General features: G+C 42.6%; 1 protein-coding gene across 1 annotated transcript in view; it reads right to left on the bottom strand.

Annotated features, from left to right (window-relative positions):
- The window catches only part of LOC141141527 (uncharacterized), a 97,096-nt gene extending 93,428 nt beyond the window's left edge, over nucleotides 1–3,668 (bottom strand). Inside the window, exons 1-2 of the mRNA XM_073629130.1 lie at nucleotides 3,536–3,668; nucleotides 3,134–3,225 (exon numbers count right to left, since the gene is read on the bottom strand). Of these exons, the coding sequence (XP_073485231.1) occupies nucleotides 3,134–3,222 (89 nt within the window). The 5' untranslated portion in view covers nucleotides 3,223–3,225; nucleotides 3,536–3,668. The remainder of the gene's footprint in view (nucleotides 1–3,133; nucleotides 3,226–3,535) is intronic.
- Nucleotides 3,669–23,782: the final 20,114 nt, after the last annotated feature.

Raw genomic sequence — 23,782 nt, 5'->3', positions numbered from 1 at the left:
CCCCCTTCTATAACACTGCAATGAGGGAAGAGCCTCCTCTGCAGCATTTTTATTGGACAGTTTGCAACAATGATACTTTATCATTGGTCCAAGGCTCCAAGCTGTCCATTGAGCACAGTGCCTCTGACAAGAAGTCATCCTCTTAGTCTGCTGCAAACAACGTGTGCCAGCTTCTATTTAAACTGGCCGCTCTGGATGTAGCTTCTGACAGGCTGTGTAAGGAGCCCTGTATCTCCGGAACTATAGGTGACCCCAAATTTGGGGTCTCTGGGACCCCAGGTCTCTGAGCTACGTCCATCGAAGCTCGATCATTTTTTTTTGTTCATGGCTGCCTCCCCTGACTGCACGTCCCTGGAGTGTCTGTCATTCCCATAAAACCAGCAAAGTCCGCTTCAACAGTCATGTGAATAGCCTGTTTAAAACATAAATGTGAGAGGTAAAAACTAGGGAAATCCTGCTTGCAGTGGTTAGCTGACACCTCCAGATTCCTGTCTCTGATCCCCTTTAGGTCATTCCAGAGTGCTCAACACCTTGCTGCACTGTAATACAAAATGCCAACCAGCTTTATGTTTAACCCCAAAGTGTGGCCCATCTGTTTTCCACCTCATGCTCCACCATGTACTTTGATTGGGTTGGAAGGGTATGTTGTGTGTTCTGGGTTTCCCTAAAGGAGATTTGTACAGATGTATAAATAATAGAACATTTCAGTTCTACAGTTTTATTCAGAAGTAATTGCAATAAAAAAATTGTAATACTACCACCAAATTTCTAAAGAGATACTCAGAATACACTGAAGGAGGGGGGGGGGGTTCAGCACTGAAGCCGAACTAAACCTCACAAACATTTTAGGGACCCCCAGAAGCTTTTGCCAAAATGTGTAATTATGCTCAGCTATACCTTGTAAAGCATCCTGAGTGCTTCTGGCTTGGAGGTCTTTGGCCATCTATAACTGGGATGCACACAGGAGTTACTTTGTACCAGCACAAAATCATGCCAAAATCTACACTGTGCTGTGCTGTGCTTGTGCAGTACACATAATAATAAAAAAAAAAAATTAGAATCACCCCTGTCCCCCTGCACATGCACAAATGCACACGCATGTGTAGGCCCAGTAGGTGTACGTAAACAGCGATGGCACCACATGAGATATTGCTACGAATGTCAGAGTGAGAGCAATAATTCTTGGGACAAAATTCATGGCTTCAAGGCTTTTAAAGTGTCAGCCATGAAAACGTTTAGTTACTGTAGTTTATCACCAATTTCAGGTCTGGACATGTTTGGTATCTAGTTGCTTGATGCAACATCATCTTTTATATTGTATCAAAAAACTGTGTATTATATTGTGTTTGTGTGCAGTAAAAGAGGCTAAGTGGTTAGCACTTCTGCCTAGCAGCACTAAGGTTGTCGGTTCGAATCCCATGTTTGCATGTTCTTCCTGTGCCTGCCTGGGCTTCCTTCCACACTCCAGAGACATGCTGGCAGGTTAATTTGCTCCTGTCTAAACTGGTCCTAGTATGTGTATGTATGAATGTGAGTTAAAGACCTTCGATTGAAAGCTCCTTAAGAGCAGGGACTGAATGTACAATATAAATGTAAAGCGCTGCGTAAATTGACAATGCTATATAAAGTACTAGGGATCAGTGTTAATTTTGACATCAAATTTCGATTTAGTCTTAGTTATAGTCTTTTGACTGAAATGCCATTTTAGTTTTAGTCGTATTTTAGTCATCTGAATTGTTTTAGTTTTAGCTGTATTTTAGTCGACTAAAATCGCCTGTACATTTTAGTCAACTAAAATCGCCAGTACATTTTAGTCAACTAAAATAGCCAGTACATTTTAGGTTTAGTTAAATTTGAGTGCATTATTTCTTTAGAATTTCCAAACATTATATACTCCAGGAGTAAAAATCTGATAAAATGTTTATTATTTATGGTTTTAAGGTTTGAACATGCAGTACAGACACAGATTTAGCCATTGTGATATATTTTGTCTTTATAAATAAAACCACGTTTCATAAACAAACAAAAATATTGCTTTATGGCAAGAAGAAGTACAACTTGAAAATATTTAAAAAAAACTCTATTGGCTGTAATGCCATTGCACATATTATCTGAAAATATTACCAACATTAAATATTAAGAAAAAAAAAAAAAGAAAGAAGAAAAAGCTTAGTAGATGCCCCTACATATTCTTATGTGGTAGTGCAGTGTTCATTTTTACGTCTAATTTCAATTTAGTTTTAGTCATAGTCTTTTGACTAAAATGCCATTTTAGTTTTAGACGTATTTTAGTAGACGGAAATATTTTAGTCGACTAAATTAACACTGCTAGGCATCAAGTACTCACAATACCTATTTTTTTTTTCGTGCTGTGTGATTGCACAGCAAAGAATCGCATAAGATTTGAACAGGAATGCAGTGCAATTCCTGTCTGAATCACATGCGGTTTCCTGCACTGTGTCAGCGTGAACCCAGGCTGAAGTCACTATGACAAGGGGTGGGGTAAAACCGCATGTAATTTGGATAAGAATCGCACTGCATTCCTGTTCAAATCTTATGCAATTCTTTGCAGTGCAATTTGAGCCCACCGCATGAAAAAGGTATTGGTTTTAGGTATCGGCGCATTTGCAGAAGTACTCGTGCATAAGGATGAGCTCGGGCGTGTTCGCACACTCCACTCCATTACCTGTGCTAATCGCAGGCAGTGAGACATTTCCCGATCTCTGCAGCCGCACATCGGGAAAATGTCTCATTGCCTGTGATTGGCGCAGCGCCGTGCCGACTTCCTGGTGGGCTCTACACGTGGAGTGTGTGCGAACATGCCGGAGCTCATCCTTACTCGTGCAACTGCTCAGTATCTCCACCGATACCGGTGAAAGGCTATAAAGTACCTGTGATAAATAAAAAAAATTCCTGAAAATTTGTGTTTGATAAATGGCTGCGTAAATATCCTGCAAAAAAAAAATTGCAACCGCCAACATTTTATTATCCAGGGCCTCTGCTTTCAGAAATATGGCAACTATCATTTTTATAAGTAGACCAACATTGCAGCTCTTGCATTTCTCTCACGACCGGTTTACTTTGGCTGCCCTTTTACCTTACATAACTTCATCAACTGAACAGAAAAGGATATAGAAAGCTGGTCTCCATTTCAAGGAAATAGACTTGTTGCTGCAGATTCTTAATATACTGGGCTTCCATGGTAAACGTAGGAGAATCCATTCTCTGTAAGCAATGACAACACTTTGTAAAAACCTAATAAACGCACAATCACATACCTAATACAGCTAATTCTTTCCACTTCACAGACATATTCCCTATGTCAGCCCCCTTGTCTGTAGGTGTTAGCTGTGGTAATGCTGCCCTCTGCTGTTCATGTTACATATTACAATGTAATCCTCTCGAGCTGTTTATATTGGTAAAAGTAGTAGACTTCAATATGTGTGCAGTGCCGTTTAGGTGAAAACGAATCACATTTCCTAATTCCCTGGCTAAAAGGAGATGTCCTTTTTGGTTATGAGGAGCAGTATACTACCAGCAGACAGCAGCAGCAGCTCCAATGTTGGTGTGTGTTGCAGCAGCCTAGGACACAGTGCTGGTTGCCAGGCAGCAGTCACTTCCTGTGAGGGAGGAGATGCTTCTGTAGAGTGACACACACTCAGGACTAAGCTTTAGTAATGAGGCATGGGTAGTGAGACTGCTAACCTTCTCCGAATTATGAAAAAACAGATTTAATAAAAATAATAATAATGTAAACAGCGGAGCAGTAACGACTGGAGCCTTTGAAGCCGCTGTTCTATAAGAATAGCGAACCAGTCAGATAATATAACGGAAGTGACGTTCTGTCAGCTGCCCATGTGTTCCACCTAGGGTTGTCACCTCATCCCTTTAAAACCGAACACATATTAATTACACAGGTTCTGTGGCTGATTAAGGCAGTAATTAAAGTCACTTGGTGCCTTATCGGCATTAAATTAGCCTCAGAACCTGTGTAATTCAAATGTGTTTGGGTTTAAAGGAATGAGGTGGCAACCCTGGTTCCACTGCTACCAGGTTTGCTAATCTGACAGAACACCTGCAGTCAGAAGACGGCAGCAGACATCTTACTACACCCAGCTACGTCTTGAATTGCACAGTAATTTTAGCAATAAAGTGAGCGTATATAAATAAATATAGTATACTGACTGTGATGCTGTTTGGATGTTACATTTTGAAGGAAGATAGACGCTAGCAGTAGGAAGGTTGGCGAAGGCCATGTTGGTAGACCCCGCAACTGCTCAGCGCTAAACCTTTATGCCCTGTACACACGATAGGATTTTTTGACAACAAATGTTGGATGTGAGCTTGTTGTTGGAAAGTCCAATCATGTGTATGCCCCATAGAACATTTGTTGGCGGAATTTCCGCCAACAAATGTTTGAGAGCAGGTTCTCAAATTTTCCGACAGCAAAACTTGTTGTCGGAAATTCCGAGCGTGTTTACACAATTCCGACGCACAAAAATCCACGCATGCTCGGAATCAAGCAGAAGAGCCACACTGGCTATTGAACTTCATTTTTCTCGGCTCGTCATACGTGTTGTACATCACCGCGTTCTTGACGTTCGGAATTTCCAACAACATTTGTGTGACCCACTCCCAAATTTTTATTTCAACATTTGTGTGACCGTGTGTATGCAAGATAAGTTTGAGCCAACATCCTTCAGAAAAAAATCCACAGTTTTGTTGTCGGAAAATCCTATTGTGTGTACAGGGCATTAGGCTTTTCAAATGTTGAATTTCAAAATGAGGGACACTGGAGGGAAGGTGCGCTATGCAAAATGTGGGTGTGACCAAAGTCTTACTAGTGGGGGGTGCTTAAGGGGCGTGGTTAAACAAAACCCAGGCTTCCTTGTACTTATAAAATATGCTTTGATTGCTTTGTCTGCGCCTACCATACCCGGTTGCTGACCGTCCCACGTACATATACTGCGGGGCAGCAGATCTTCTGTGCAAAATCACGTACTTGTACGTGATCTCGTGCTTCTGGGTCTGCGGCACACACACGTGCCGCCGGCGACCTGCTCCTGGTTGGATACAGCGGGAGCCAATCAGCGGGTTCTGGCGGACCTAATGTCCACCGGGACCCGCCAATCGTTCCGACAGAGGCAGAACAGCGATCTGCCTATGTAAACAAGGCAGATCGCTGGTCTGTGACAAGGCAAGATAGAGATTCTGTGTTTCTGCTAAGCAATCAATCTTCCCACAGTTAAATCGGAGATTCGCCCCCCCCCCATACAATTAAAAAGTCAGCAGCTAAAAATACTGTAGCTTCTGACTTTTAACATTAAAACACTTACCTGTCCTGGATTTCAGCAATGTCGGCTCCCTACTGCGCATGCGTGAAGCGCGCTGCCCTTTCTAACTGACCCAGCGGTTAAGGAAGGAGGAGGGGGGGCGAACTTTCAGGGGACCTCACTGCAGCCAGGTCTCCCGGAAGTGGGGACAGGTGCCTGTCAAAAACAGGTACCCGCCCTCCCCCATGATAGGTGCCAAATGTGGGAGGGGGAAGAGGCAGACAAGTGGAGCTCCCCCTTTTGGGTGGAGCTTACCTTTAAAGCACCCCCCCACACACACAGTTAGAAAGCACTCCCTAGGGACACTAACCCTTTGATCGCCCCTGTTGTTAACCCCTTCCCTGCTAGTTTCATTAGTACAGTGACAGTGCATATTTTTTAACACTAATCACTGTATTGGTGTCACTGGTCCCCAAAAAAGTGTTGCTTAGTGTCTGATTTGTCCGCCGCAATATTGCAGTCCCGCTATAAGTTGCTGATCACCGTCATTACTATTAAAAAAAAAATTTTAAAAATCCATAAAAATATCCCATAGTATAAAAATGCAACAACAATTACGCAAACCAATCAATATACACTTATTGGGATTTTTTTTACCAAAAATATGTAGCAGAATACATATTGGCCTAAATTGATGAAGATATTAGATTTTGTACCTTTTTTATTGGATCTGTTTTATAACAAAGTAAAAAATATTGTTTTGTTTTTCAAAATTGCTGGCCTTTTTTTGTTTATAGCACAAAAAATAAAAAAGCAGAGGTGACCAAATACAACCAAAAGAAAGCTCTATTTGTGGGGGAAAAAAAGACATAAATTTTGTTTGGGTACAATGTCGCATGACGGCGCAATTGTCAGTCAAAGCGATGCAGTGCTGTATCGCAAAAAAGGGCTTGATCATTTAAGGGGCAAATCATTCCGGGGCTGAAGTGGTTAAAGATGGTATGCATGTTGGTAGTATTTTTTTTTTTTTTGTATCTTTCAGGTTGAGAAGATTTCTGTGATCTATAGGTTAGCTTGGAGTGTATACATCTTGGTGAGTGAACAAAGGCTTCACTTACATGGGGACCCTCTAGAGGTGAACACATTGAGAATAGATAGAGACAGAGAAGGGGACATATAAAAAGAGCAAGGTAAAAAGAGATATGGGGACAGTTAAAGAAGCTCCATGGGAACAGAGCAAAGGAGACATCAACAGTAAAGCCCCTTTCACACAGGGCAGGCTTTGCTCAGCGGGGGATCTGTCCTCTGATCCCCTGCTGACATAGCAGACGGATGACTGGCCCATGTCCTCATAGGCGGTCGGATGTAAACAGATTCCACAGAATCCAGAGTTGCTAGTGTTCCCCCTTAAATCATGGTGCCCAGAGCCCCTTTCAGTAGAGTTCCCCTTTCATGAGAGAGGGGGGACTCTGCAAATTCTGATGAACGGGCTCATTTAGACAGTCCTTCAATCAGAGAGCTTCTGTCCGCTGGAGGGGAGGGGGGTGCCGTGGAGGGGGCACCAAAATGCACCTTCGCCTTTGTACACAAAAATACTTGCACCAGCCCTGCAGCTGGATGTTGGGTTGCACCTGGAACCCACCCCGGGCTGGACGTCACCAGTTGGGCCAGATAAGAAGCACTGAGTTCATCTTATTTCATATTTAGTTAGAGTGTGAGCTTTTGTGAAGCTTCATTGTTGTTTAAAGCAGAGTTCCACTCAAAAGTGGAAGTTTTGCATATCTGTCTCCTCCCCCCTTCCAGTGCCACATTTGGAACCTTTCCGTAAATGGCGTCACAGCTCTGCCCCACTAGAGTTCGGCCCCCTCCTCCTTCCTCTGCAGCCGGGCCAATTAGAAAGAGCTTTGCGCATGCGCAGTAGGAAACTATCTGTGAAGCGGAAAGGCTTCACTGCTGGTTTACCTTACCAGGAATGGCAGCGGCAGCACCCAACAGCCGATCCGAAAATCGTCTGGGATGCTGACATATCGGGAACTTTGGACAGGTAAGTGTCCTAATATTAAAAGTCATCAGCTATAGTATTTGTAGCTGCTGACTTAAATTGTTTTGTTGGGGGGGGGGGGGGGGTGGCACCGCTTTAAAGACAGTACTATGCCTTTTCATTCCTGGTGGGAACATGTCTCCGATCTCTGTGTAAACTTACCTGTCTAGGTTTGTGTGAAGACAGGAAAGGACACTACCTTTTAACTGGTAGGCTTGTAAGAGATAAATGTATGTGCATCCATCTGCATTAGAGGATCAATAGGTAAGAATATGTGTGGAAGATAGGTGGCAATAGTCCTAGTGTCTCTACAGATCTAATCAGGTAATAGACACATCTTGAGGACTCCCCCAGCATGTACACTTCACCTGTGTTATTCCAGGCTAATGTGGGTGGATTTCTTTGAAAGAGTGCTCAACAATGATCAAAGAAGTGTAAAATGTGTAGGGAAATTACAGATGATCATTGCTGACCACCACATCATCCGCCATATTGTAACAGTATCAGCCATTCCAAAATTGATGTCCATTTTGTGTAAAAAAAAAAAGAGTAGCTCTTATGTAGATGTTGGTATACAAGTCTGTAAAGCAAGAAGGCAGGTTGTAGGATGGGGCCTAATTCAAACAGGTATCCAACACTAGAGAAGCGATGACTAGCATCAAGTAGGTTAGCGTAGTGTAGTTTAGTGTAGATCCTGCCCTAAAAGAGTCTACTTTGTCGTGGTGGGCAGGCTTGGAATCTTTTGGTTAAAAATGACAAAACAGAAGAAAGAATCCAATTCTCTAGACAGTTTCACTTTTGACCATTTGATTCAACTAAAAGACTCTAATGCCGCGTACACACGGTCGGAATTTCCTTTAGAAAAATCTGATGGAAGCTTTTTCATCGTATATTCCGACCATGGGTATTCCCCATCTGACCTTTTCCGTTGAAAATTCAGACAGACTTAGAGAACATGTTCTATATTTTTCCGACAGAACAAATTACTATCGGAAAAAACGCTTGTCTGTATGCTGATTAGCAGAAGGAGCCCAAAGGGTGCCATCGTATGTGTTGTACGTCACCGCGTTCTTGGCGGTCGGAATTTGGTGTGACCGTGTGTATGCAAGACAGCTTGAGCGGAATTCTGTCGGAAAAAACCTTCAGAGTTTATTCTGACGGCAAAACCGGTCGTGTGTACAGAGCATTAGATTTATTATGGATTTAATATCGAAAAAAAAAAAAAAATATATATATATATATATATATATATATATACACACAGTATCTCACAAAAGTGAGTACACCCCTCATATTTTTGTAAATATGACAACACTGAAGAAATGACACTTTGCTACAATGTAAAGTAGTGAGTGTACAGCTTGTATAACAGTGTACATTTTCTGTCCCCTCAAAATAATGCAACACACAGCCATTAATATCTAAACTGCTGGCAACAAAAGTGAGTACACTTCTAAGTGAAAATGTCCAAATTGGGCCCAATTAGCCATTTTCACTCCCCGGTGTCATGTGACTCGTTAGTGTTACAAGGTCTCAGGTGTGAATGGGGAGCAGGTGGGTTAAATTTGATGTTCTCTCTCACTCTCTCATACTGGTCACTAGAAGTTCAACATGGCACCTTGTGGCAAAGAACTCTCTAAAGACAGGAAAAAAAGAACTGTTACTCTACATAAAGATGGCCTAGGCTATAAGAAGATTGCCAAGACCCTGAAACTGAGCTGCAGCACGGTGGGCAAGACCATACAGTTGTTTAACCACTTCCCTACCCAGCCATAGACATATGACGTCCACAGATGGGATCTCCCATCCTGGGTGGATGTCATATGACGGCCTGGGATTCCCGGCCATCTAGGGGGCGCGCGCGCCCGCCGCATTGCTAGGGACCCGGTGCGTGTGCCCGGCGGCCGCGATGTCCGCCGGGCACACGCGATTGCCCGTTAACCAGGCCGGACCAGGGATCTGTGTGTGTAAACACACAGATCCATGTCCTGTCAGGTGAGAGGAGAGTGATCTGTGTTCCTAGTACAGAGGAACACTGATTGGTCTCCTCCCCTTGTATGTCCCCGCCCCCTACAGTTAGAAACACTCCCTTAGGAAACATTTAACCCCTTGTGTCCCCCTAGTGGTTAACCCCTTCACTGCCTGTCACATTTACACAGTAATCAATGCAATTTTATAGCATTGATCGCTGTATAAATGTGAATGGTCCCAAAAATGTGTAAAAAATGTCCGATGTGTCCGCCATAATGTCGCAGTCACGAAAAAAATTGCGATCGCTGTTAAAAAAAAATAAATAAATAATTTTTTTTAAAAACGTCATAAATCTATCTCGTATTTTGTAGACGCTATAACTTTTGTGCAAACCAATCAATATACGCTTATTGCGATTTTTTTTACCAAAAATATGTAGAGGAATACATATCGGCCGAAACTAAGGAAAAAATTTGTTTTTTTTTAAAAAAAAATTGGGATATTTATTATAGCAAAAAGTAAAAAATATTGTGTAAACCCTATTGAGCATCTGTGGGGCATCTTCAAACGGAAGGTGGAGGAGCGCAAGGAAGGTCTCCAACATCCACCAGCTCCGTGATGTCATGAGTCACATGACACCGGGGAGGGAAAATGGCTAATTGGGCCCAATTTGGACATTTTGCCTTAGGGGTGTACTCACTTTTGTTGCCAGCGGTTTACATTAATGGCTGTGTGTTGAGGTATTTTGAGGAGACAGCAAATGTACACTGTTATACAAACTGCACACTCACTACTTTACATTGTAGCAAAGTGTCAGTTCTTCAGTGTTGTCACATGAAAAGATATAATAAAATATTTACAAAAATGTAAGGGGTGTACTCACGTTTGTGAGGTACTGTATGTGCATCCATCTGCACTAGAGGATCAGTAAATTGTATTGAGTCATCTTGAATTGTATTGTAAATGTACTGTCTCCTTTTAAAGTGCTGCACAAACTGTTGCTTTAGAAATCCATCATAATAGTACTGTGCAACTTAGTAAAGAAATCTGGAAAGTGAGAAGGCTGACTGATGTCCAGGGTGATGTTGGAAAGATGTTATTTAGTGTGTGTAGAGGGCAACTTGCTTGGCCACGCCACGTGTCTGGAGGTTTCTCTGCTGACCCATAGCTGTTGATAAGAAAGAAGGGGGGGGGGGGGGGGTTGGTGGTATGTGTGTCTTGGATTAGATAGGGCACCTCATCCCAGTAAAGTATAGATAGAAACAGGGAATGGAATGATGGGATTATTGTGGTTCCAGAAAGTACAACAAAATAAATATAAAAAATTCAATTTATTACAAAAATCACTTAAAAGAGCAAGTACATTTCATACACAGTTATAAGTTACACAATGGAGCATAGGCAGGTATATTACAACCAGTGGATGGAGGAATTGAACAGATAATCCCCACTAGTTTTGCCAATACATTGGCTTCCTCAGGGGATATATTAGGTTGTAATTCTATAAAAGAAAATTTCAAATTAGTATAACAAAATACACTGAATGTACTAAAAGGCAGCGTTGTGCAGATTACCGACAAAGGTGCACGGAGACTATACAAATACAACATCGCCCAACCAGTAGGTCCCAGCAAAGGTGGAAATAACATCAATCAAGGATCATTGCTACATACCCACTGAACCCCAAAGGGCCGGACAGGATACCTCCAAAGTGAGGGTCACCTCCTCACTGCCTTAGTGTGACTACAGGGGGCTTGATAAAAAACCTTGGAAAGTAGCTGTGGAAGTATACATATATAAGGATAAATAGCTCAATTAATAAAAAAAGGGGAAATGAACAGGCTGGGAAGCACTGGGAGGGCGAGATCGAATAGGGAACCAATGAGCATGCTCCAAAGCCAAGTGGTTCAATCAGCCATGCATTTGTGGGGCGATAGAGTACACAATGCTGCAATGCAATACAATGGATGAAATTGAGCAAGAACATTATAGAGTTATAAAGAAAAAATAAACAAACATACATTTCTAACCACCTTGAGTTATATTAAATCCAAAATATTAAAGAAAAATAATAATCCATTAAACAGGAATTACGGTGATGGGAAGGGCAATAGCACATGTGTTAAGCCTATGAGATCGAAAAGGCTAATAGAGCAACAACAATCATGGCGGAAAAGTGAAAAGAGATGGAAAGAAGGGAGAGGACCAGACACAAGAGCCAGATAGGCCATAGGGCCCATTACATTCTTGAAATGATTTGATAATAGAATAATATTAAATATCCTTACAGAAAGGATTTAAAGCTGATGTATTCATTCAAACCAGGATATTTGGTGGCATCTAAGCAATGTATCCACCTAGTATCTAGTCGCAAAAGGGCGATGTCAATGCTGCCACCTCGGACATGTGTAGGCACATGCTCGAGCGCTGCAAATTGTACCACATTAGGATCACAGTTATGTTGTGTAACAATATGTCTATTTAAAGCTGTGGTGGCCAATCGTTTATGGAGTGGCATGATATGGTCCCTGATGCGTCTGAAAAACGGACGTTTCGTCTTACCGACGTAGAAACATCCACAGACGCACAGGGCCAGATAAACCATTCCAATAGTGTTACAGGTAATACGATGTTTTGTGGACTGAATTTGTCCATTGGGGAGACTTATTGTTTTAGAGTTCAAAATAAAGGGGCAGATATCACAGCGTCCACAAGAAAAAGTACCAGTGTTAGAGGCCTTAACAGATTGTTTAGGTGTATAGTGAGTCATAACTAATTGGTCCCTTATAGAGGGGGCCCGTCGTTAGGTGATCTCAGGGTAAGCTTTGACATACTTGTTGACGGAGGAATCCGCCGTCAACAAGGGCCAATATTTTTTAAGAATGGCTCTAGTTTGCATATGTTGTTGAGAAAATTGAGTTATAACTCGAACTGATTGATTGGATTTAGGAGGATGTTTGGAGTGGATAAGATCCCATCTGTTCAACTTAACCACTCTGCTAAAGGCTCGTTTAAGTAGGGAACGGCTATAACCTATACAGAAATCCTTTCTGTAAGGATATTTAATATTATTCTATTATCAAATCATTTCAAGAATTTAATGGGCCCTATGGCCTATCTGGCTCTTGTGTCTGGTCCTCTCCCTTCTTTCCATCTCTCTTCACTTTTCCGCCATGATTGTTGTTGCTCTATTAGCCTTTTCGATCTCATAGGCTTAACACATGTGCTAATGCCCTTCCCGCCACCGTAATTCCTGTTTAATGGATTATGTACTTATTGGCTTTTCAAGAATTTCCCTTTTTCAATTGTCTAAGTATGATTGACTCCCTTTTACATTAATTTCATTAAATTTCTATTATTTTTCTTTAATATTTTGGATTTAATATAACTCAAGGTGGTTAGAAATGTATGTTTGTTTGTTTTTTCTTTATGTAATATAATGTTCTTGCTCAATTTCATCCATTGTATTGCATTGCAGCGTTGTGTACTCTATCACCCCACAAATGTATGGCTGATTGGACCACTTGGCTTTGGAGCATGCCCATTGGTTCCCAAATTCAATCTCGCCCTCCCAGTGCTTCCCAGCCTATTCATCTCTTTGGTTCCCTGCATGCCTTGCATCCCGCTTGACCGCCAGCCCCTTCTTTGTGATGGGTTTGTCTCCTATCACAGCCGGTGACTGTATGGACACCCAAGGGCTGGCCTCTTCTCTGGCCAGCCCGCCTCTTGGCCCGTCATCGCCCCCCTATTCCCCGCCCACTTCTTCTGCCCCAACACCATTCGCCATCCCCAGCCACGCCTTGGATTGTGTGTGTTGGACGATTGTCATCCTCCTATGCTTTTAAGGGACACAAAGCACTATGGGTGTTGTAGGCGCTTGCGGAGGCTAGTGCGCAGGCGCACGGGCCGCTCATTGTCCGCTCCTGATTGGCTGAAAATTTTGCCAATCAGGTGGGGGGCTTTAGATAGGTGAAGCAATTGTCCATAATTGCGAACACACCAGGACGCTGTACTGGCCGTTTTGATAGTGAAGGTAATCTCATCTTAAGGATAATTATATTACTGACTGCATGCAGTGACAATATATCACAGCATTTACCCTATTAGGGCTCTTTCACATGGGGAGTCCGTATGTCCGTTTTTCATCCTTCTGTTTTCGGATGAAAAACGGACATACATGTATCCCTATGGAGCGTCGGATGTCAGCGGTGACATGTCCGCTGACATCCGACCCACTCTGATCCGAAAAGTATAACGGAGGAAAACCCTACTTTTCCATCCGTTATCGGATCGGGTGACGACGGACACGGTCTGTCATCATCCGATCCCCCATAGGGGAGAGCGGCGCTCTGACAGGTCCATCGCTGCACAGTGTGCAGCGATGGACCTGTCATCTTCCTGCTCAGCGGGGATGCAGCGGTTATGGGCAGGGTCACCCCCATAGCAGTGTCCTCTACAACCCTTCCCAAGGGGCCAAATTCAAACAGGTATTCAACACTAAGGAAACGATGACCAGCATCAAGTAGGTCAGCGTAGTGTAATTTAGCGTAGATCCTGCCCTAAAAGAGTCTACCTTGTCATGGTGGGCAGGCTTGAAATCTTTTAGTGAAAATGTCAAAATTGAAGTAAGACTCAACCGAGCGTCTAATTTTTTGTCCAAAGGGAGTGTGCCTGGATCTTGTCTTGCATACTAACGGCACACAACTGTCGGCCAACAAACACGAATGTAGTGACGTACTACGTGGAATTTCAGCTTTTGAGCGCCACCCTTTGGGCTCCTTCTGCTAACCTTATGTTTGGTGAGCATTGATTCCGAGCATGCATGTTTGTACTTTCAACTTTTGTGTGACGGACTTGCGTACTGACTACACGAAAATCAGACAACAGACCATTGTCCGCCAAAAATTTACTAGCCTGCCATCCAACATTTGTTGGCCGAAAGTTGGACAATTGTCAGAAAGAGCGTACTAACGGTCAGATTTTAGGACAACAGTCTGTCAACAGACAATCCCCTGCCAACTATCGGATCGTGTGTACGAGGCTTTAGATTTATTACAGACAGAAAAAAAAAGATATATCTATCTATAGATATATATATATATCTATAGATCTACTTGACACCCGCGCTACTTGGCGTCCTTTACCACATGATCAGCTGTCAGCCAATGACAGCTGATCACATGATCTAAAAATAAGCTGGTCATCAGCTTTTGATCTTATCCCTCACGCTGCCAGCGTAAGGAGAAAAGAATAATGCCAATTACTGCCTTATGTAAGAGGGACATCAGTCCCACACAGAGACCACCAGTGCTGCGAATTAGTGCCCAACAGTGGAACTGTGGTCATTTGCTAGCCTTTATCTGGCCCTTGGGGCACTATTTCTCTCACTGACACCAAGAATAGGGCACCATTCCTCCCCTTAATACTAAAGATGGGGCATAGTTTACCCCCCACTGATGAGAGGATTTTTTCTACTCCCACTAGCCACACTCCGGACCCTATAAAGTCCAAAGAACAGTAAACTGGCCCTTTGTTTAGAGACCTAGAGGATGCCTTTTCTCTACTAAGAAAAAAAGTTTTTGCTGACTTCAAGATTTTTCTTCTTCAGTCCTGGTTTCCTTACACACTGCTTGAGCTAGTCTCTTTACACAGCTATCTGGACTGGCACATTCTCAGCAAAAGCTTTGGAAACTGTACCTGGACCTCACTGAACTGGACAATTGAGAGGCTCACCTGGAATGTGACCTTTGGGCTCTGCCTTGTTATGCTCTACAGACTTGGCTGTACTGTATAAGTTTACCGCAGAACAATATCCAGGTCCAGCACAGCTTCTGGTTTGACCCAGGCTCTAAAGACTAATTTTAGGAGCAGGCTGTGTGGGCCACAGACTAGGCACTACCTTGCAAATAGGACTAATAGGCGCTATTGTTATTCTTATTTTTCATTTGATTTACTAAGAGAAGGATTAACACTGAGGGACAAAGCGCTGCATCAATAGAAGTGGCACATGCACACTCCCTGCTCTTGTTCCCGCCATTCAGGGTGAGATAAGACCTTCCTACCACTGCTCCTAATCACAAGAGACACACTCAGCTCTTCCTTAGCTGGTCCTTGCCGCCCACCTACAGTGACCTGGTCACCATCTGAACCTCACTTGCTACCAGCAGTTGTTTAGGAAATATCCAAAACCTTTTATCCTAAGCTACAGTGTCTATGTTTTGCAGTGCAACATGTCAGATACCAAACACAAAGAGAGCAGTCCTGCTGTACTGGGTGAGACCAGTTTATGATCCACTAACAGTTACTGAGTTGTCTCGCAAAGGCCTGACACTGCTCCTTTAAGCTCTGATAAGCAAGCCCCCCCCAATCAGTTCTGTCCCTGGAGGATTATACTGCAACCTTGTGCGCTGCCTCTGACCAAAGAGCATTATGTAGTTAATGTACATTTACTAAAGGCAAATAGACTGTGCACTTTGCAAGTGCAGTTGCTCCAGAGTTTAGTAAATGAGCATCATCATCCAACCATAGGCGAGCAAAACTTCATTTTTTTTTTTATTTTCCTTGCAGGTTATTGGGTATTCTTTGTAAAGTGAAGCTTTACCTCATTTACTAATCTCTGGAGCAACTACACTTGTAGAGTGCACAGTCTATTTGTCTTTAGTAAATCAACCCCTAAGTGTACCTCCATGCCTTTCACTGCAGAGTTATCTGATCTGCCTGTGGCCTTAGCAGCCTCTGAGCCTTCGGCGATGAAGAGTCTCAGAAAACCTTAAGGTTAGGTTCATACTGGTGCAAATTGGATGGGGGTTTCCCCCCATTCAATTTGCATGACAGGAGACTGTGACTGGCTCTCAATAAAGCCGGTTCACACATCTCCAGAGCAGCTGCAGAGCTAATTGCAGAGTTCCTGTGCATCCTTGGCTCCATTTCAGGTCCGAATTCAGGCCAAAATTCGGGCCTGAAACGGAGAACAGGGACGCACCAGACCCCTGCTGTCAGCCGCATCCGTCTGCAGTGTGAACCCAGCCTAAAGGATGATTTTGCCCATGAGGAGTTGCAATAGCTGCCATTGTTCCTAGTCTTAGCAAACCATTTTAGCTCTTACTGATGTAGTGAAAGAACGGCCTGTAGCTCCCACTAGTACTGCTACCTGTCTAAGATCTCTTATAGGTGCCAAGACTACAAAAAACATTCCAATGCACCCACTAGTCCTAGATGTCTGATAAACTGCTCACACATCTCAAATGTTTTGGGGAGTCTTATAACAAGTGGCCTGTTCCAGACAAGGACCTGGCAGTTTCTTGTAGTAATAAAGCACTGCTGATTTCTGTTGAGGATGTGCCAATGTTTTAAGAATTCCATAGCTAGACGTTGCAAGTTGCAAAGCAAGCTTTATTTGCTGTGTTGTCTTACTTCTAAGGAGATGTATGAAACTCTTATGTGGCGCAACTCTCCAAAAACAAGCAAAAACTAACTATAATTTCTTTATCGTACATCACGAAACACAGAGTAACCCACAGAGTAACCATAATAATGACTATATGGGTTATACGCCACCTACTGGTGGATGGACACTGGCAGATAGTCAAACAGGAACTCCACCCTATATAACCCCTCCTAAACAGGAAGGACCTCCATTTTTTAGCCAGTGTCTGTAAGGTGGAATGGTCACTAATACATGTGCTCTTGGAGCATACTTGGAGGTCAGGACGGTTCTATTTAGAATCATAGACTTCATTCGGATCCATTTGAAAAAGCTATCAGCCAAAATGGATGGTACCCGAGCCTCATTGGAAGGAGAGAAGATTCCTCGAGGTTTGCCTGTAATGCAGCCTTATGGCGCTGGACCCTGCGTAATGGAACCCTGTGCAGCGTTTGTTCTGACCAAGGTGCTTTCCTGCATGGTGCTATACAGGTCCAGGGGAGTGGACCCCACATTAAGGGGGACCCAATCCCTGAAGGTCTTTTATTTATTTTTTTTATAATCAAAATGTTATTGTTGTTTTATTCCATTTATATATACACCAATTATACCATCATGCTATACCCCTACATTCAGCCCCAAAAAAACAAACTACAAATTACATCATTCCACAACTACCACATTTATCCCCCCTATCCCGTCAACCCAAGTTTACATATACAGAGAAAGAGAAGAAAAAAAAAAAAACCCTTCCTCTCTCTTTCTTCCTTCCCTCCTCCCTCTCACTCTCCTCCCCCACATTCTGTGATCTCTCCCTCCCCTCCCTCCTTAATATTAATTAATATTAATTTATTCCATCTCTCCCCCTACAGTGTACAAACGTGATTAAATAAGATTATAAGATGTATTTAAATAAGGTTATAAGGTGGATTTCCCCCTTATTCTAATTCATGTCATTAAACACTATGATCCATAATTACGTAATTTGTGCATGTGAGATAAAAAAAAAAAAATACCCAATATATGATACTTCCCCCATCCTTCGTATTATTTTACTCCAACTCCTCCTCCCCACCGTGCACACGTGATTAATTAGAATTATAAAGTGAGTTTCCCCCTTATTCTTCTTGTGTAATAAATACCTATAATTCATAACTATATAATTCATGCATATGTGATTAAAATAGTGAAAGAGGGACATTCCCTTCCCTTATGAACTTCTAGTGCCCATGAACTTTATTAATATGTGTATTTATTTTAGGACTGATTTACCCTACAACAACAACAAAAAAAAAATATTTTATACCTTTTCCCCAACATCCAGTGTTTCTTAGAGGATTAGGGGAGAAAGGAAAAACCCCTGAGAGAGAAACAAGGAAGAAAAAAAAGAAAAAAAAAAAGAAAAAGAAAAAAGCCCAAAACATATCCATATAATCATACATTATCTTACCCCCCTCCCTCTTTGATTAGCATTAGAGAAGTCATATCACTATTTAAGTCTTTCCTTCAGGGCCAATCTTCTTATTTCTTTAATCTTAATGACTATACCACTTCTTCCTCCCTTACCCATTTATATTTCCCTCTTCTATTATCTCCTTATCACACTGTTCCCAGTTCGCCCCAAGTCATTTCAAATTTCTTTTTTTGGTTTTTAACCACATGTATCCACCCCTCCGCTTCCTTTATTATATTAACCTCGTTTCTCCACTCTATAACTGACGGGATCCGGTCCTGTCTCCAGTACTTCGGAATTCGTTTTTTTGCTGCATTTATTAAGTGTGGGGTTATGCTTTCTCTATACTTTTTGACAGGTCCGGGCTTTCCATGGAATAGATATTGTATAGGCCCAAACTCCAGGGAGTCCGTTGTTTTTTTAATCCATGGGGCCACTGATTCCCAAAATGGCTTAATTATTGGACATGTCCACCATAAATGAAGAAAGGTTCCCCTCTGTCCACAACACCTCCAACATTTATCATTGGATGCTGAGGAGATTTGTGCTATTTTTACTGGTGTCCTATACCACCTAGCTAGGAACTTATATGCCATTTCTTGCACCTTTGAGCTTATGGAGGTAGTAAATGTTAACAATATTATTCTATTGATTTGTTTATCTGTCCAAACTTGGCCCAGCTCCCTCTCCCATTCTTTTACAAAGTATGGGGGTTTCTTTTCTTGTTCCCTTTGGATCATTCTGTACATCCGAGATAACATATGCCCAGCTTCCGATATCTGTGCACACTGTCTCTCGAATGCAGTAAGTGAATTTATGGGTCTTAACGGTTTTGTTTTCTTGAGGAAACTCGTCATTTGACGATGTTTCCATTCCGCCATTCTTGTCTCCCCAAATCTCGAGATCATCTCTGTCAGTGATAATAGAGCTCCACTAGGGGCAAACTTACCACATCCAGTATTCCCATCTTGACCCCAGACCCCCAGACTTCCCATCTCCTCCCCCGGAGGGAACCAAGGGAATCCCTCCAGAGGAGCGGTCTGTGGGGCATATCTACCCTCTCTGTTCATTCTGTCCCATACTTCCAGTGAATTCAGGGTCATCGGTGATGTCCATTGTGACAGCCCCCTCAATGGCCCTTGAATCCATGGTGCTCCTGCCAGATTTCTCCCCGCCATCGACATTTCTGCCTGTACCCATGGTTTTCTCTTTAGGTCATGGCACCAGTCCAGTATTCTAACTAGCGCCATGGCCTTATAATAGGATGTTATATCCGGGAGTCCTAGGCCGCCCTCCGCTCTGCTCCTTCTTAAGATATCGTAAGCTAATCTAGGCCTTTTATCACTCCACCCAAAGGCCACAAACAGCCGGCGCACTTGTTTAAAGAGAGTCGCTGGCAACCTGATTGGCACTGTGCGCAGCACATAAACTATTCTAGGCAGTATGCTCATTTTTATAGCACTGATTCTCCCGAACCAGGTCAGGTATTTACCCTTCCATTTCTTTAGCTCTTCTGTTATTTCTTTCAAAATATATTATGCTCAAACAATATTTCATAATCTGCGCTAATCTGTACCCCCAGGTATATCAGCGACTCCTTATTCCATATAAAATGGATACATCTCTTTCAATGACCTCTCCATCGGGACATGACTAGGAAGGATGACTGATTTCTCACAATTAATCTTAAAACCGGACACCCTTCCAAACTCCTGTACTTCCACCATCAATGCGGCTATAGATGTCTGGGGAGCGGAGAGGAAAAATAATAAGTCATCCGCATATGCCGCTACTTTATGTTCCATATGGCCTATATACGTCCCTGCTATCTCCTTATTCTTTCTAATTCTGCGCAGAAGTGTTTCGATTACTATCGCAAATATCAAGGGGGACAGCGGGCACCCCTGCCTGGTGCCATTTTGTATGTTGAAACATTCGGATACTGTCCCGTTAACCTTGATTCTTGCAGTATTGCAATGACCGCCATTTTATTCTCTAGGGTGTTAGAAAAAAAAACAATATATAATGTTTGGGGGTTCTAAGTAATTTTCTAGCAAAAAAAAACAGTTTTAAACATGTAAACACCTAAAATCCAAAACGAAGCTGGTCTTTAAGTGGTTAAGGGGGCCCAATCCCTGAAGGTCTTTTATGACAAAGCTCATCGTGATGGGTGAAGATTGGACTCCTATTATGTTCAGAGTCCTGCAGCGGGAATGGATTCCTGCATTTTTGCAGTTCCTCTTTTTTTTTTTAAAGAAAGAGATCTGACTGTCTCTTCTCCCAGTGGCCACTGGGGTCAGTGTGCCGTTTAATCATGCTGTGTACTTCTTAGTGGTGTGGGCTGCTGTTTCTTCTAAAGCCACTAGAGGGTGCAGGCTTGCTCAGTAAGGCCTATTTTTATATAGGCAAGAAGTGGAAGGGCAACCATGTTAAGACAGCCATGTGGTCAACAGCTTCCGCAGGGCGTCTTGAGACATAACACCAGCCCATGCATACTAGTGAAGTGTGAGTACTTACTATGGGAGAAATGTGTGGCCAGACAAGTCATGATTATATACTGCATACTTACGGCTTAAGTCGGGGGGCCTGTACAACTGTAAGCCGATACACCCCTAGCAGTGCATTTTAAAGTGTTGGGTCTTCAGAATACTGTGCATTTGGCACAAAAATGGTATGGAGCCTTGTGCAGTTGAACAAGTGCATACTTGCAAACTTCAGAATAATGTGCATTTGGTCTGCAGGAGCATACTTTTAGGCTGAAGCAGGAAAAGGCTGCTTGGCATGCATATGTGCTAAACTAGTAAAAACTAGTATGTGGCCAAGTGCAGTTGGGCAGATGCAGTATAGTATACATGCTTGCAAGCTTGTTGCCTAAATGCTTGAATAAACACATGTTTTGCATAGATACATACATGTGGCATAAGCACATGTTTGGAAGACCATGGGCATTGGTGCACTTGAAGGAGTTGTCTACAGAATAGCATGTTTTGTGGCCACCTTTGCACACTTGTGTGATTTGAAAGTCACATATTTTGGTTGCAACTTTAATGCAATTTTGCAGCGATGTGAAGCAGTGCCTGTGTAATCTTGAGGTCTATGGACCTCAAGTCACACCAAGGTCAGACCGGAGTTGCGCAGGGGTTGCTTCGAGGTCACTGTGACTTGAAGTCACACGGAAGGGTACTCAATGGAAATCATGTGGTGCGACTGGTCAGGGACCTTGCAGTCCCAAGTCGCAGGACAGGGCGCAGAGGTGTGCAAGAGGCCAGTGATGGCGAAATTTGGCACCCCAAATGTTTTGCAACTACATTTCCCATGATGCTCCACTACACTGCAGGGTGCCAGTGCATCATGGGAAATGTTGTTCCAAAACATCTGGGGTGCCAAGGTTCGCCATCACTGCCTTAGGCCGTTGAAGCAGCATAGAGGCTGCATTGGATGCCTATGTACTTGGCTAATCTTGACTATAACAGGTATGGGCCCAGGTGCAGCATAGTATACATGCTCTCTTACTTGCATAGAATACAAGCCTGCATTAGGCACATGTTCGTAGAGGGCCCCGCCCTGTGGCCCCTGAGCCCAACAAGCGGGCGGCGCCCAGCATGCAGCCCCCCAAAGCTGGCTGCGATGGCGAATCTGTGTGGACGTATGTTGCATAAACGCAGTTTTTTTTAAGCATATGTTTGTATAGACGTGTAGGCACAAGTCTGTATGCATGTTGCATAGATATACGTGGCAAAATATAAACGCATGCCTCCATAAATGCATATTGCTTAAACGCATGCTGGCATGTTTTCATTTGTAATGCATTCGTATATCCTCAGTTTAAACTGCATACATATGTGCTTACTTGCATTAAACTGTATACATATGTGCTTATTTACATTAAACTGTATACTTATGTGCTTATTTGCCTAGGACTACATACATATCTGTTACTATTGCTCTGTGTCCCGTGATGTACGATAAAGAAATTAGGATTTTTCCATCATACTTACCTGTAAAATCCTTTTCTTGGAGTACATCATGGGACACAGAGGCCCCCCCTCCCCCCATCTTTTTGGGGATATTCATGGCTTTGCTACAAAACTGAGATCCTTCCTGTGTAGGAGGGGTTATATAGGGGTGGACTTTGTTTGACTGCCAGTGTCCATCCACCAGTAGGTGGCGTATAACCCATATAGTCATTATTATGGTTGCTCCGAGTCCCGTGATGTACTCCAAGAAAAGGATTTTACAGGTAAGTCTGACGGAAAAATCCTAATGTTTAACTAAACTTACACTGTTAAGACCAATCAATTAATAACACACCAAAATAAAGACTATATAGTGGTTTTGTACATACGTTCTTTTTTTTTTTTTTTTATTATGGTTTGCAAAAAAAAAAAGTCAAGAAATATAAAATAATATATTCAAGTCAACCAGTAGGTGGAGAGCCAAGCTCCTTTTCACATACTGTAAAGTGTTGCAAAAAGCATGTTTACAACTCCAACTGAATGAGTCATCAGACCAGACCAGTGACTCATCACTTATCACACTGCATGGCCCAAGTTTCAATCAGGTTATGTGAAAAAGGGATAACTAATGCTGTGCAGTCTCTTTAGCTAACCCAGAGTTTACTGGGAATTACTGGGTGTGTGCACTGTGTTTTGCAGCAGGTAGAGCCAAGTTTATGCAATCAGCTGCAGACAGGAAGCCTGAAGAAATGAATGACAGGTTGACACTGTCTACAGATGTTGCGTGTAATGGGGTTAGTTCATATTTTCATTTTTTTCTGAAAAGGTGAACAAACCCTTTAAGTATCATCTTTGTTCACAGCAATCATTTCAATATTTCTATGATAGAAGCATAAAACCCAAAATCTGATTGGGTTGCCATGTTCACCAATACTGTTCCCTGCAAGCAGTCAAAAAAAAGTGCTGCTGCCAGTGTAAAATATCATCAATGTGCTCTTACCTTAAAGTAGAAGTTCAGTCAAATCCTATCTATACTTAAACCTGCTCCCACCCCCATCTAAGCCAATTTTAACTATTCTGTGAAAGGAAGGATGTCTATACTTACATATGCTAAGTGAGCTCCTGTCCGGCCACATGATCTCTCCAGTGGCTGGCTTCAGTAAAGAGAGATCACTAACAGCAGCAGAGAATGGACGGTGACATCACCCATAGGCTTACTATGGGCCATCCATTGTCAGGGGTCCCTCCTCTACACTGAAGCCGGTGTTGGGAGCTGATCATGTGATTGGACCGAGCCCCCTCAGCATAGGTATGTATAGACATCTTTTGCTTCACAGTGTCATTAGAATAGGCTTAGGATCTGAGTGGGGGCAGGTTTAAGAATAGGTAGGATTTGACTGGACTTTCAATATAAAGTGTCAAAGAGCCAAAACTTTTTTCTTAGTTTTGGATACAGAGGTGGAAGGGTTGGAGCTCCCCTCCACTATTTATTGCTGTCCAGGGCTCTGTTAGATTTCCCTGCAATTCCTGGCCTGCTAACGAAAGGACAGGAATCTTTTAAAACATAGACAAAAAAAAATATTATATATATAAAATAGACAAATAAAAATGCCCTTTTAAGCATAGGGGGTAGGTTAGAACACCTATTAGATTTATATTTTTGTC

The sequence above is a fragment of the Aquarana catesbeiana genome, linkage group LG04 (assembly GCF_042186555.1).
Source record: "Aquarana catesbeiana isolate 2022-GZ linkage group LG04, ASM4218655v1, whole genome shotgun sequence".
NCBI lineage: Eukaryota > Metazoa > Chordata > Amphibia > Anura > Ranidae > Aquarana > Aquarana catesbeiana.
The sequence above is the reverse complement of the archived record's forward strand: the minus strand, read 5'-3'. Positions and strand labels throughout refer to the sequence as shown.